The sequence below is a fragment of the Hyperolius riggenbachi genome, chromosome 5 (assembly GCF_040937935.1).
Source record: "Hyperolius riggenbachi isolate aHypRig1 chromosome 5, aHypRig1.pri, whole genome shotgun sequence".
Taxonomy (NCBI): Eukaryota; Metazoa; Chordata; class Amphibia; order Anura; family Hyperoliidae; genus Hyperolius; species Hyperolius riggenbachi.
In genome coordinates this window covers 34,773,346-34,786,096 of record NC_090650.1, presented here as the reverse complement: position 1 = coordinate 34,786,096, position 12,751 = coordinate 34,773,346, and the positions used below count along the sequence as shown (strand labels likewise).

General features: G+C 44.5%; 1 protein-coding gene across 11 annotated transcripts in view; it reads right to left on the bottom strand.

Annotated features, from left to right (window-relative positions):
- Positions 1-12,751, bottom strand: part of AKAP9 (A-kinase anchoring protein 9) — a 411,545-nt gene that overhangs the window by 319,235 nt on the left and 79,559 nt on the right. For 9 of the 11 annotated variants that reach the window (XM_068235446.1, XM_068235447.1, XM_068235448.1 and 6 more), the window contains 2 exons: positions 4,957-5,010; positions 4,330-4,500 (listed from right to left, as the gene is read on the bottom strand). In XM_068235446.1, the coding sequence (XP_068091547.1) occupies positions 4,330-4,500; positions 4,957-5,010 (225 nt within the window). The remainder of the gene's footprint in view (positions 1-4,329; positions 4,501-4,956; positions 5,011-12,751) is intronic. The other 2 variants (XM_068235451.1, XM_068235453.1) reach the window with 1 other exon arrangement.

Sequence of the window (12,751 nt, the reverse complement as noted above, 5' to 3'; positions counted from 1 at the left end):
GAGAAGTCCTGCAGCATCCCCCTAGGCCTGATGGGCATGAGAAGTCCTGCAGCATCCCCCTGGATCTGATGGACATAAAAAGTCCTGCAGCATCTCCCTAGGCCTGATGCCCGTGTGCCTTGCACAGTGAGTTTCTGCATAGGATGATTTCTGCCAGGAAGACACGTGCTTGTTCTGATACAGAAGGTCATGTGGAATGTATTTCAAGAAAACAGGGCAATGCCTTTTCAGCCGCCTCGTACTGACGTCACCGCGTCCCACGGGTGTAATCATCGCGGAGTAGCCTTTCTGTGGGCTGCGCCACAATGGTAACATCAATTCTCCACTGACATCACAGACGTGCATAATAGGAGTTCTCAGAGCTTCCCAGAGATTAATAGGCTTGGAGATCATTACCCGCTGTGCATAGGTGAATACAGGCCGCCGATATGCGTAAAAGAACTAAAAACCATTTTACAGCTTAACTAAATGAGTTCTTTTTATTCAGAGAGTGGCCAGGAGGAGATAAACACGTCAAACACCGACAGACCAAAGCTAGACACACACTTGCAGACGTTTATAGAGGATTGATTTGATAAAAGAAAAATATTGAACAAAAAAAAAAAAACTAAGGAGATCAATCAATTTTAAATCACACCTGAAGTGAGAAATCCAATTTGACATGTTTTATATTCATCATAGTACACAGCTTATTGAGTAAGGAACGGATAGTCTCCATCAATGTTAAAAATACTGGAGGGGAGAGAGTTAATGCCCATTGTTAGAAGTATCAACAGGATTAAACTGCAGTAAGTTAAAGCAACCACAATGTGTCACTGTAATTTCTTGTGTTTATTCTGTGTTCCTCTCTGTTCTAAGTAAGCTGCATTTCCTGATAGGTAGTAGGATTTATATCTGCACAGTTTTCTTCAGTAAAGAGTTCTAACTTGTTACACTGGGTGCCTATCTGCGTGTACACACCTATCTGCTTTATCAGCTATAATGTAGCATGGGGGTATAAATGGACGGTGCGCCACAATTTAACTAAATAGTTGACCTCTCTGTGTCTAATTGGCAGGATTATATTAAAGTGGACCCGAGATGAACTTTTACTCATTACATAATTGTGTCCCTTTCCTATTATTTGTAGGGCATTCCTCAAGCCAAATACTTTGTTTTTGTTTTAATAATTCCCTATAAACTAAACAAGCCACGCCCACAGGTTTTCAGAGAGCCAAGGCACTTTCAGACAGTAGCAAGGGCTCATGGGAGCTCAGTCTGGGCAGGAGGAGGGGAAGGTATTACTAGCCAGAGATTTCAGAGGCAGAGGGGAATAGGATGGGGGGATTAGGTTTTTTTGCTCAAGATGCAGATAAGCCTGCCTCTGTGTAATGTTTACAAACAACATGGCTGCTGTCGTATCACAGGAAGAAATAATCATATTCTATTAAAGCGGTTTTCAGCTAGATTTGCTGTGTAAACTATCTAAACTTTAGATAAGATATATAGACACGTTACTTGTTATAGTTAGTTTTTCATCTCGGATCCGCTTTAAGCACTGGTGCATTTGGCTCATTTTTCTTTTCCCTTTGAGTGATACACCGTTCTCTTACGTTCTTCGCCCCTTCCTCCCTCTAGTGAGAAAATGATTGGCTGCTGCTAAGTATGAATGAGCGGGCTGAATGTTGGGGCTGACCTGCCCCCCTGAGGAAGCCTGGCGAAACTGACGGAACACCCACATGGGACGCCACGCCACCCTGCATCCATACATCGATAGTCTGTAAGAGGACTTTATTACCAGCCTGGCATGCCACACATGGTTCTCTCTAGGCCACACCTGGATCTCCTTTACAGGACGTTATGTATGATGCTGGATATGCGTCGATTTCCTAATCGCCATAGTGACGATTTTTTTCATGCATACAATTTTGTGTTGCACCTTGCTGCGGGCTTTTTACGTGTATTAATTTATGCATCCAATGCGTAGTATTATTTGTGTTAGCCACGCAGCGCACCTCCTCCTTCCGGCCAAAGGAGGCAGAGCGGTACTGAGTAGTGTAGTGTAACGCAGCCAGCAGGTGGAGGAGCATCTGCACACAGGCACTCATGTTCTGTACTTAAAGTGAACCAGAGACGAAGCACCCTCATGTATTTTACCATGTATATCAGTGGGAACATTAGAGAAAACCCCTACCTTGCTTTCTGTTTCATTCTGCACTGCTCAGCTTGCTTCTTCTTATCAGACCTGATAAAATCCCCGACTGAGCATTCAGTCTGGCTTTGCAATAATGACTCAGCTATAATGATTCCTGAGCAGAGCCAGCAGGGGGCAGGCTTGGGCTTGAAGAGACACCAGAGAACACAGACTGAGCTATAAATATTCCTGAGCAAAGCCAGACTGAATGCTCAGTCAGGGATTTTATCAGGTCTAATAAGAAGCAAGCTGTGCAGTGCAGATTGAAACAGAAAGCAGGGTAGGTGTTTTCTCTAATGTTCCCACTGATATATATGGTAAAATACATGTGTGCTTCGTCTCTGGTCCTCTTTAAACCCTGTCTCCCGTAGTCACACTGTGCTGCAGCTGTACATTTGCCCACTGCCCACCCAGGATCTGTAATCTCTCCACTATCCTGTTGAGCAAACACCCACTGCCTGGTAAGTGGCTACTGCCCTGGACCTGCTGCAGCTGTGGTATTCTCTCTGTCTCCACTCCAGTCCAGTCCACTATCTTGTCGAGCAAACTCTTAGCAACTCGGATCACCACCAGTGCCCAATCACTGCCCAGGATCTGTTGTGGCACTCTCTCTCCAATTAGCTGCTCCAGCTCCTTGTGCTGTTGGTTGTGAAATGGCTTCAGCAGAACCAAAGTTTGATTTAATCTCCAAGAAATTCAGCAATAGTAAAGCCTGATTTGAAGAAAATCATGAAAAAAATCGAAATCGCAATTTTTGACAGGAAAAAAAAAAAAAATCGCAATTCAATTTTTCCCAAAATCGTGCAGGCCTACCACCAACTCCCCGAAATTGCTCTAGCTCCACAGTTTTGCTTCTCATTCTAATTGTCCCTGAATGCCTGGGACCTGATGGTGGGCAGAAACTGCTCTGCTTCTGAGTAGGCTGTCACTCAAAGTAAGTAAGAATAGAGGACTATGACCAGACTGCAGTCCCTATTGTCATCTGCTCACCTCTCTTCTCCATGACAACATCATTACAGCCCAACTCACCACCAACTACTTGGTGGGTGGAATGGGAGGCAGACATACCTGGTGGAGGAGCCAGCTAGTAATGCTCACACTGCAGTTGTGGGGTAAGAACTATACTTTTTAATACCCTGCTAGTTTTCAAAAGTATTTGCAATTTATATAAATGACCACGATAGAACTGCTTCTTAATGCGGACCTGAACTCAGAGTGTCCTTCCTGATCTAAAAGATACGCAACAGCATAACAACCGTTAACCAAAAAAAACATTTCTTTGTTACAGCTGAAACAAATACTAAACTATATCTGCACTGTTTCTACTTCCTGATTCATGGAAGCAGACATATTGTTAACCTCCTGTGCTTTGAAATGAGCTTATCTGCCTTTTCTGCCGTGGCAGTCATGTGACACAGGGAGGGATCAAATTACAATCAACTTGTGATAAGACACAAATGAGGGGGAATTAAACAGGCTAAACTCTCAAAATACATACAGGTTGCATTTCTTTATGTTTTTCTTCTGTCCTGTGCAAGAGTTCAGGTCCACATTAAAGTTTATGTCCCAGCTCCAGGGTCCCAGAATCTCCTCCGTTGGAAATGCCGACCTCCCCAGGATCTACTGCGCCTTTGCGAACGCGCGGCCACACCGCTCTCGCTCACGTGGCCTGGAATGTTCTGCACAGACGCAGAAGTACTTCGCCTGCATAGAACATTCCAGGCCACGTGAGCATAAACATGAGCATAATCGGGAGCGGCATAACCGCGTGCAGGCACAGAAGATCCCGACCTGTCGAGGTCGGCATCTCCAACGAAGGGGATTCCGGGACACAAGAGCTGCCGAGAGGGACTGCCAGGGGGCTGGAGGAAGCCCCAGGTAAGCAGATCTCGTTTATTACCTAGGACATATCCTTTAAGGTGCATACACACATCCAAGTTTGATTGGCCAATTTTACCACTTCCATGTAGTCTGACAGCCTTCCTACACAATCTTTTCATAGTATTTAAAATCTGTCAGCCCTCCAACTACATGGAAAAGATAAAAACTGGCCAATGATTGGCCAATCAAAAACTGGATGTGTGTATCCACCCTTAGTCACAGCAAAAATGGATTTTCACAATACAAGGTAAAGATCTAACCAATCACTGGCGTACCTGTTGCATCCCCTCCGTCCCGTAGGCCGCCCTCATGTCTTCCAGTTCCCGGTTCAGCTCTTCGATTTCCTGCTGCTTGCCAACCAGCTCGTCCTCCATCACCTCCAGCCGGGTCAGGGCACTCTGGTTGCCGCGCTCGGAGAACGTCTCGCGGACCTCGAACTCTTCCTCCTGAATCGATCCAACTTGGGTTAGTGAGGGAAAGACTTACGAGTCGCATTAGCAGCTTCCTTCGCCGGCACCGCTAACAAGTTACCCACATCAAAAAATATCAGGCCGGCACCAAGCCAGCTCACTGCCATGGCAACCACCTTTGTTGTGGAGATAATTTGCGCCTCAAGAGCGGCGCTGACACATTTCCACCAAACTATGTGTGAAAAAACTGACAAAGGCAAAAAAAACCAGGGCCTGGTTTTGTTTCGTGAGGCAGCAGAACACCCAGGATGGAGGTACAGCACAGAACAGAGCGTGCACATAGAATGTGTTAATGGAGGAGTAAAGCGAAAGTCCCCGGACGCCAGACAGCACGGGCCTTATCTCCCTGTAACCCCGTTGATGCTGGAGTGCTCTACAAGGTTAGCTATAGAGTTAGTGCGACAAGAGTACACTGGTGACTGTATACTGTACCCAGGGCATGTCAGCTGTGCTGTTCTCTGTCAGCTGCAAACTGTCATCAACTACCTGTGATATAAGAAAAACCAATATTCACCAACACAAAGAACATTTCTCAAAATAACAAACCTGTTTGTCTGTATGGGAGCTGAGTACATTTAAAGAGACTGTAACAAAACTTTCAGCCTTATTTCTTCTATCCTATAAGTTCCTCTTCCTGTTCGAATGTGCTCTGGCTTACTGCAGCCTTTCCTAGTTGCACAGTGGCTGTATTATCTCTGTTATATAATCTAATCTTCTTTCCTCTGTCGGCTCTGTCAGGCCCAGGCACTCAGGCAGGAATGTGCTTCTCTCCTTGTGATAGGATATAAGCTATACACACCTTCTCCAAGCCCCCTCCAAGCTCTGTATGATTTTACAAACTGAGCTACTCTCAGCCTATCACTTGCTATGTCTTTTGTTTGTAAACACTACCTAAAACTGGCAATTACAAGCCAGGATTGCAGCAGGGAGTGGCAGAAACAGCACAGAGGGGCCCAGGAGAACATAATGAATAGAATGGTATGCTTTTTTATTGTAAGAATTTTAGAGTACAGATTCTCTTTAAAGGACCATTATCAAAAAAATAAATAAATTAAATTTAACCACTTCACCACTGAGGGGTTTTACCCCTTGAGCACCAGAGCAATTTCCACATTTCAGCGCTCCTTCCATTCATTCGTCTATAACTTTATCATTACTTATCACAATGAAACAAACTATATCTTGTTTTTTTCGCCACCAATTAACCAATTAGGCTTTCTTTAGGTGGGACATTATGCCAAGAATTATTTTATTCTAAATATGTTTTAATGGGAAAATAGGAAAAAATGTGGGAAAAAAATAATTTTTCAGTTTTCGGCCATTATAGTTTTTAAATAATGCATGCTACTGTAATTAAAACCCATGAAATGTATTTGCCAATATGTCCCGGTTATTAAACCGTTTGAATTATGTCCCTATCACAATATTTGGCGCCAATATTTTATTTGGAAATAAAGGTGCATTTTTTTCAGTTTTGCGTCCATACCTAATTACAAGCCCGCAGTTTATAAAGTAACAGTGTTATACCCTCTTGACATAAATATTTAAAAAGTTCAGCCCCTAAGGTAACTATTTATGTATTTTTTGAATTGTAATTTTTTATTACAAAAAAAAAAAAAAAGAAATTGGGGAGTGTGGGAGGTAATGAGTTAATTTTATGTGTAAAACTAATGTATTTGAATATGAAAGACAAACTTACTTGTGGTAACGTCTTTTCCAGGAGTCGGAAGGACAGCAACCCTGAGACTTGTCTCCTTCCATTTTAGATTGGACAGGACGCTAGTTAAAAAATTAACATAATGAGATTAGGCAGGAACAGGCAGCATATATAAGGCAGCATTCCCTTACCCTCCTCAGTAATAAAAAAAGACTCCACACAGAATGATGCTTCAACAAATTTATTTTATTCGGGTGGGTAGCAAGGGTGCTGTCCTTCCGACTCCTGGAAAAGACGTTACCACAAGTAAGTTTGTCTTTCCAGGACGTCTCAGGACAGCAACCCTGAGAAGATAAACAAGAAACTTTATTAGGGAGGGATAACAGCCTGCAACACACGTCTACCAAAACATAAATCAGAATTGGATGATAAGTCCAGTCTATAATGTTTAACGAACGTATTGTGGCTTGACCAGGTAGCCGCTTTACATATCTGCTCTATAGTAGCTCCTGCCCTCTCTGCCCATGATGTTGACACAGCTCTAGTTGAATGTGCTTTCACTGGTCCAGGTAATTGCTTTCCCTGTTGGATATAGGATAATGCAATGGCCTGTCTGATCCATCTTGCTATGGATGATTTAGAGGCCTGTCTGCCACGGCCTTTCCCAGCAAAGAGAATCAACAAAGCGTTGGATTTCCTCCAAGATTTAGATTGTTGAATGTACTGTATTAAACACCTCCTCACATCTAGACAGTGCATCTTTTCCTCTTTCTGATTTGATGGGTTACTACAGAAGGTTGGTAATAGGATCTACTGAGATGTAAGAAATTTGGATACAATCTTGGGTAGAAAAGAGATATCTAGGCGAAGAGTTACTCTGTCTTCTGAAATGGTACAGTATGGTTCATTGACTGATAACGCCTGTAATTCTCCCACTCTTCGTGCAGAAGTTATGGCTAGAAGAAAAGCCATTTTCAAGGTGAGATGTTTCTCTGAGATTTCCGAGATTGGTTCGAAAGGAGCTTCACATAGAGCCTGCAATACTGTGTTCAAGTCCCAAGTAGGTACTTTTATCTGTACTGCAGGTCTTAGTCTTTTTAGTGCCCTAAAAAAACGGACAACGTATTCCTCCTCCGCCAATCTTCTCTCTAAGAAAACACTCAATGCCGCGGTCTGAACCTTCAGAGTACTAGAGCTCAGGCCTTTTGGAATCCCTCCTGCAAGAACTCCAGCACTGAAGAAGAGAGGACTGGATCTTTAGATGTAGATGTACACCAGTTGCTATAGGTATTCCATGCTTTAGCGTAAATCTGTCTTGTCACTTTCTTCCTGCTCTGGATAAGTGTCTCCGACAACCTGTTAGAGAATCCTTTCCTCTTTAATAGTTGCCACTCAGGCTCCAGGCAGAAAGGTGAAGGATTCCTGGATTGTGATGCAGAACCGGACCCTGGCTCAACAAGTCCGGTCGATCCGGCAGGATCAGGTGATCTGAGGCTAAACTTTGTAGCAGAGCAAACCAGGATCTCTTGGGCCAAAATGGTACTACCAAGATTGCTTGGGCCTGGTCTCGTTGAATCTTGCTCAGTACCTTTGAAATCAGTCCCAAGGGAGGAAAAAGGTAAAGATGATGCTTGTTCCAATTGACTGAAAAGGCGTCCAGGACCCAGGGATTGTCCTGTGGACACAGGGAGGCAAATCGAGGACATTTGGCATTGTTCCTTCTTGCGAACATGTCCACCTCTGGTGTTCCCCATCGTTGAGAGATCTGCCTGAATACTTGGTCGTTTAGAGACCATTCGTCTTGATAGATCATCTTTCGGCTTAGATAATCTGCAACGCAATTTAGAGCCCCCTTCAGATGAACCGCTTTCAAGGACTTTAAATTCTTTTCCGCCCAGCAAAGAATCTTCGAGGTTAGACTCCACAAAGATCTGCTCCTTGTCCCCCCTTGACGGTTGAGGTAGGCCACTACCGTGTTGTTGTCTGTCCTGATTACAACATGATGTTGATGTATAAGTAGGGAGAAGGTCTGAAGAGCTTCCCAAACAGCCCGTAGTTCTCTGTAGTTCGATGATCTGCTCTGAATTAGTGTAGACCAATGACCCTGAGCCGGTAGTTGCTCCAGATAAGCTCCCCATCCCCAGGAACTCGCGTCTGTTGTGATCAGAGACTGCTGAGGGAATTCCCAGAGATTCCCTGCATTCAGATGTTCCTGATCTGACCACCAGTCTAGAGACTGTTTCACTCTCCAGGGAATTGTCACTCTCTTGTCCAAAGACTTCAGGCTTCTGTCCCATTTCGATAGTATCCAGTTCTGTAAGGTTCTGGAATGCAACTGACCCCATTGTATCGCTGGGAAGGATGCTGTCATGGTACCCAATACAGCCATAGCCTTTCTCAGAGTGATGGAGACTGAACTCTGAAAAGAAAGAACAGAATTTAACATCAGCGAGGATTTCCGTGATGGTAGATACAGTCTTTTACTGACAGAACATATATCAAACCCCAAGAATTCCATGTATTGTCTGGGTAGTAGGGATGACTTCTCCCAATTAATCAACCACCCCAAACTGATAAGGAAGTCAATAGTCAACTCCACTTGGAGATTTACTGAATCAAAAGATGGACCCCAGATAAGTAAGTCATCCAAATAAGCAATCACTTGCACAGATCTAAGCCTAAGCACTGCCAAGACTTCTGCCATAACTTTCGTAAAGAGCCAACGAGCAGATGAAATACCAAAAGGGAGAGAATTAAATTGAAAATGTCTTACCTCTCCTTGAAACACCACTGCAAACCTCAGGTAGCACTGGGATTCTAGATGGATAGGCAGATGGAGATAGGCGTCTTTTAGATCCAGGGATGCTAGAAAGCAATTTTCCTGCAGAAGATTTATGACTGAGCGGATGTTGTCCATCCGGAATTTTCTGTATCGGACTGCTTTGTTTAAATGTTTCAAGTTGAGGATGAATCGATAACTTCCTTGTGGCTTCTTTACTAGGAACACAGGGGAGTAAAAACCTTGACCCTCCTGACATTTGGGAACCTGTCGGATGACCCTCTTGGATAACAGTGATCCTACCTCTGTTTGTAGAGCCTGATTTTGAACCTGATCTCTTGGAGGGGGAGTTACGAAAAATTGGCTTGGTGGAGGGTATGAAAACTCTATCTTGTACCCCTGGAGAATGATGTTTAATAGCCATCTGTTGTGAAAAAGTTCCTGCCAGTGTTCGAAAAAGTGAGATACCCTGCCTCCCACCGGAATCCTGGCGTCATTGTTTAGGCTGTTGGTTGGCCGGGGTATAGGGTATGCCGGGCTTTGCACGGTGAGATCTATTGGGGGGCCATCTCCTTCTGGGAGCTGATCTATTCTCTGTCTCCGTTTTGCCCTGGTCACGAAAGGAACGGTTTGCCCGAAAGTTACGTCTTCTGACGGGAAAGGTCTTTTTCCTGTCTGAGGATCTTTCTAAAATCTCGTCTAGCTTAGAACCAAAGAGGAGGTTGCCCTCATAGGGAACTCCACATAGCTTAGATTTTGATGATGTGTCTCCCTGCCAGGTTTTGACCCAAATGCCTTGTCTGGCTGTGTTTACTAAAGCAGAAGCTCTGGCAGTAAGGCGGACTGAATCGTCTGCCGCATCAGTTAGGTAGTTAGTGGCATGCAGAATCTTAGGAAAGGAGTTAAGGATCTCTTCCCTAGGGGTTCCAGTAGCGATCTGGGTCTGTAATTCAGTCAACCAGATCTTTAAAGATCTAGAAACTGCGGTGGAGGCTACAGATTTGAAATTCAAAGTGACCGCTTCCCACCCAGGTCTTAAAATATTGTCCATTTTCTTATCTTGGGATCTCTCAGGTTGCCAAAATCTTCAAACTGAAGCTCAGACCTTCTAGAGACTCTGGACCAGGCTGGATCTAGTTTTGGAGAGTGACCCCAGAATTTCTGATCTTCCGGGCTATAGGGATATCTTTTTGCCAGGGATTTAGGCCAAAAAGCCCTCTTTTCCGGATTATCCCACTCTTTCTTTATAATGTCTTTTAGACTGGAATGAACAGGGATAAAAGATGACTGTGTATCTGAAAGACTTTCGTACATCTGGTCTAGAGGTGACAAAGACTTTTGTTCTTTAGTAATACCCATTGCACAATGCATTGCTTCAATTAGTTCTTTCATAAAGTCAGTGGAAAAAGCAAACTTTAATGGTTTTACATTTTTACTCTCGGATGCATCAATTTCTGATTGGGGTAATTCTTCAAGGGAGGAAATGTCTATTTCACCTTCTGACCCCTCTGACCTTTCTGAGTCTATCTCAATCCTCCTTCTCTTAGGTGGTCTGATAGGGGACTGGGAAGTACCAGCAATAGGGGCATCGGAAGGTAGAGTAACAGGAGGTGTACTCGGGGGCACATCAGGATTTATGGCTGATCTCTTAATCTCCTGAATGGCTGATGACATCTCTGATCTCATCCAACCCATAAGGTCTTTTAACAGAGTGGGTGACTCGTCCTTAACCACCTTTTCCGTGCAAGACTGACACAGATGCTTAGCTGAGTCCGGCATACGAGTATTACATACTGCACACTTCTTTGACTTAGGTACAGACTTAGTTTCAGAAGTAGTCGTTTTATCAGGCTTATCAGTTTTATCAGACTTGGTAGGCCTATCCTGTTTGTGCCTTGAATCCGACTTTACATTCTTTGGCTGAAAAACACAGACAAAGGAAATAGCTAAAGCCTGAACCTCCCTCAAACAATGAATAAAAAAAATATATACACACAATTCAGGTATTAAGTCAAATAACCAATGTGACACATACCAGAGAGGGAGTGGAGCTTGTCTCCTCAGAGCCCTGGGAGCAAGAGCCTGCGGGTGTTTCCATGGTCAGCCTAATAGAAAAAATGACCATGATGCCATCTTAAATAGCACTCTGTGGTGCTCCGCCCAAACTCAGGTTATGCACCTGAGGTCTTTTACCTGATCCGCGCCGTTTCCGCCTTGATTCGGAGCCCTAGCTCTATAGCGGTGAATGGCCGCTGCAGCGCACGCCAGGCTGACTTCCTCCTTCCTCTCAGCCGATCACATGACTCCGTCATGTGATGCGTGCGTCCTTCCGGCGGAAGTCCGTCTACGGAAGACCTCCAGTCTTCAGCGCGTCTGCGCACAATGCAGGGAGAGGCAGATGCGTGCGGCCAGCGTCCGCGCATGGCTCCAACTGACCAGCGCAAGTCGGAAAGCGTGGCAGCCGCGGCTCCTGAAGTTCCCTCATGGGTAGCCAGCCCCTCCAGCGAACCAGCATCCCGCTGGACAGGAAAACAACTGAGGAGGGTAAGGGAATGCTGCCTTATATATGCTGCCTGTTCCTGCCTAATCTCATTATGTTAATTTTTTAACTAGCGTCCTGTCCAATCTAAAATGGAAGGAGACAAGTCTCAGGGTTGCTGTCCTGAGACGTCCTGGAAAAATGCTTTAGGGTGTAGTTTTACTATTTGGCCACAAGATGGCCACAGTAACTTTTTGTTTATGCGACCTGCAAGCGTCAGAAGGACACTTGCAGGAAGTGCTATGAGGCTGGGAAAAAAAAAATTCACGATCGCGCTGCTTCTCATAGAAGCAGCGGATCATTGCGGGGCTTAGATCAACGAACGGCCCTAAGATAGGGCTTCCTCGTGGAGAGTACATACAAAGTGCAAAAGTGAGACCTAAAATAAAAGTACAGTGCAACAATCACACAGCGGCAAAAAAGCCCAATACGGAGCTGACCAATGAGATGCAAATAAGACCAGCTTGCATTGGGCCAATCAGAGTCACTTCTTGCTGAATCTGACTGGCTTGATTCCAAGCTGAATGCAATTAGTAGGGGAGCCAGAATGATTACTTGCATCTTATAGGCCACCTCTACATTACATGTTACTCAGCTGGTCAATAAGGGATGAAGTGATGAGGGCTGATGAGCACAATAGAGGAAAGGGAAAGCAGAGGAGAGACTGTGGCAGGTGATTTGTACCTGAGCTGGAAAAGTGATCTCTGGTTTCAGATTTCTTAAAAGGCAAGTCAACCAAGGTTGAATTACTAAAAGTTTCCAATATCTCTTAGGTAGTGAGATCTCAGAGTCTGGACTTAAAGTGGGATTGTCAGCCATAAAATCAAATTCCATTTACCCACTGCTCTGTGTTCATTATGTAGTCTACATCCTGACCCTGCATAGCAAGCATTCCAATATAATCATAAATGTGTCTACTGTAATAAACTTTATTTCAGTCAGCCTGGCTCCTTTCTGGTACATTGTCGGGAGAGGGAAGCTTGTAATTAACCCTTCCCACATTCCTGCTCCTCACTGATTGGCTGAGGGCAGTTCAGTGTGACATGAGGCTGAGAAGGAAAATACACCTCACCCCTCTGCAGAAGCTGCTGAAATCCGATCTACGCTGTGCTCACATGTGCTGTACAAATGTAACCAGGACGCTTTAACAGGCGTCACAAGCTATAACATGTGCTGCCCAGGACAAGGGCAACATCAGTGCCTGAGGGAACGCTGTTGGGATGTCAAAATGGTGATAAAGGACATATAGAAA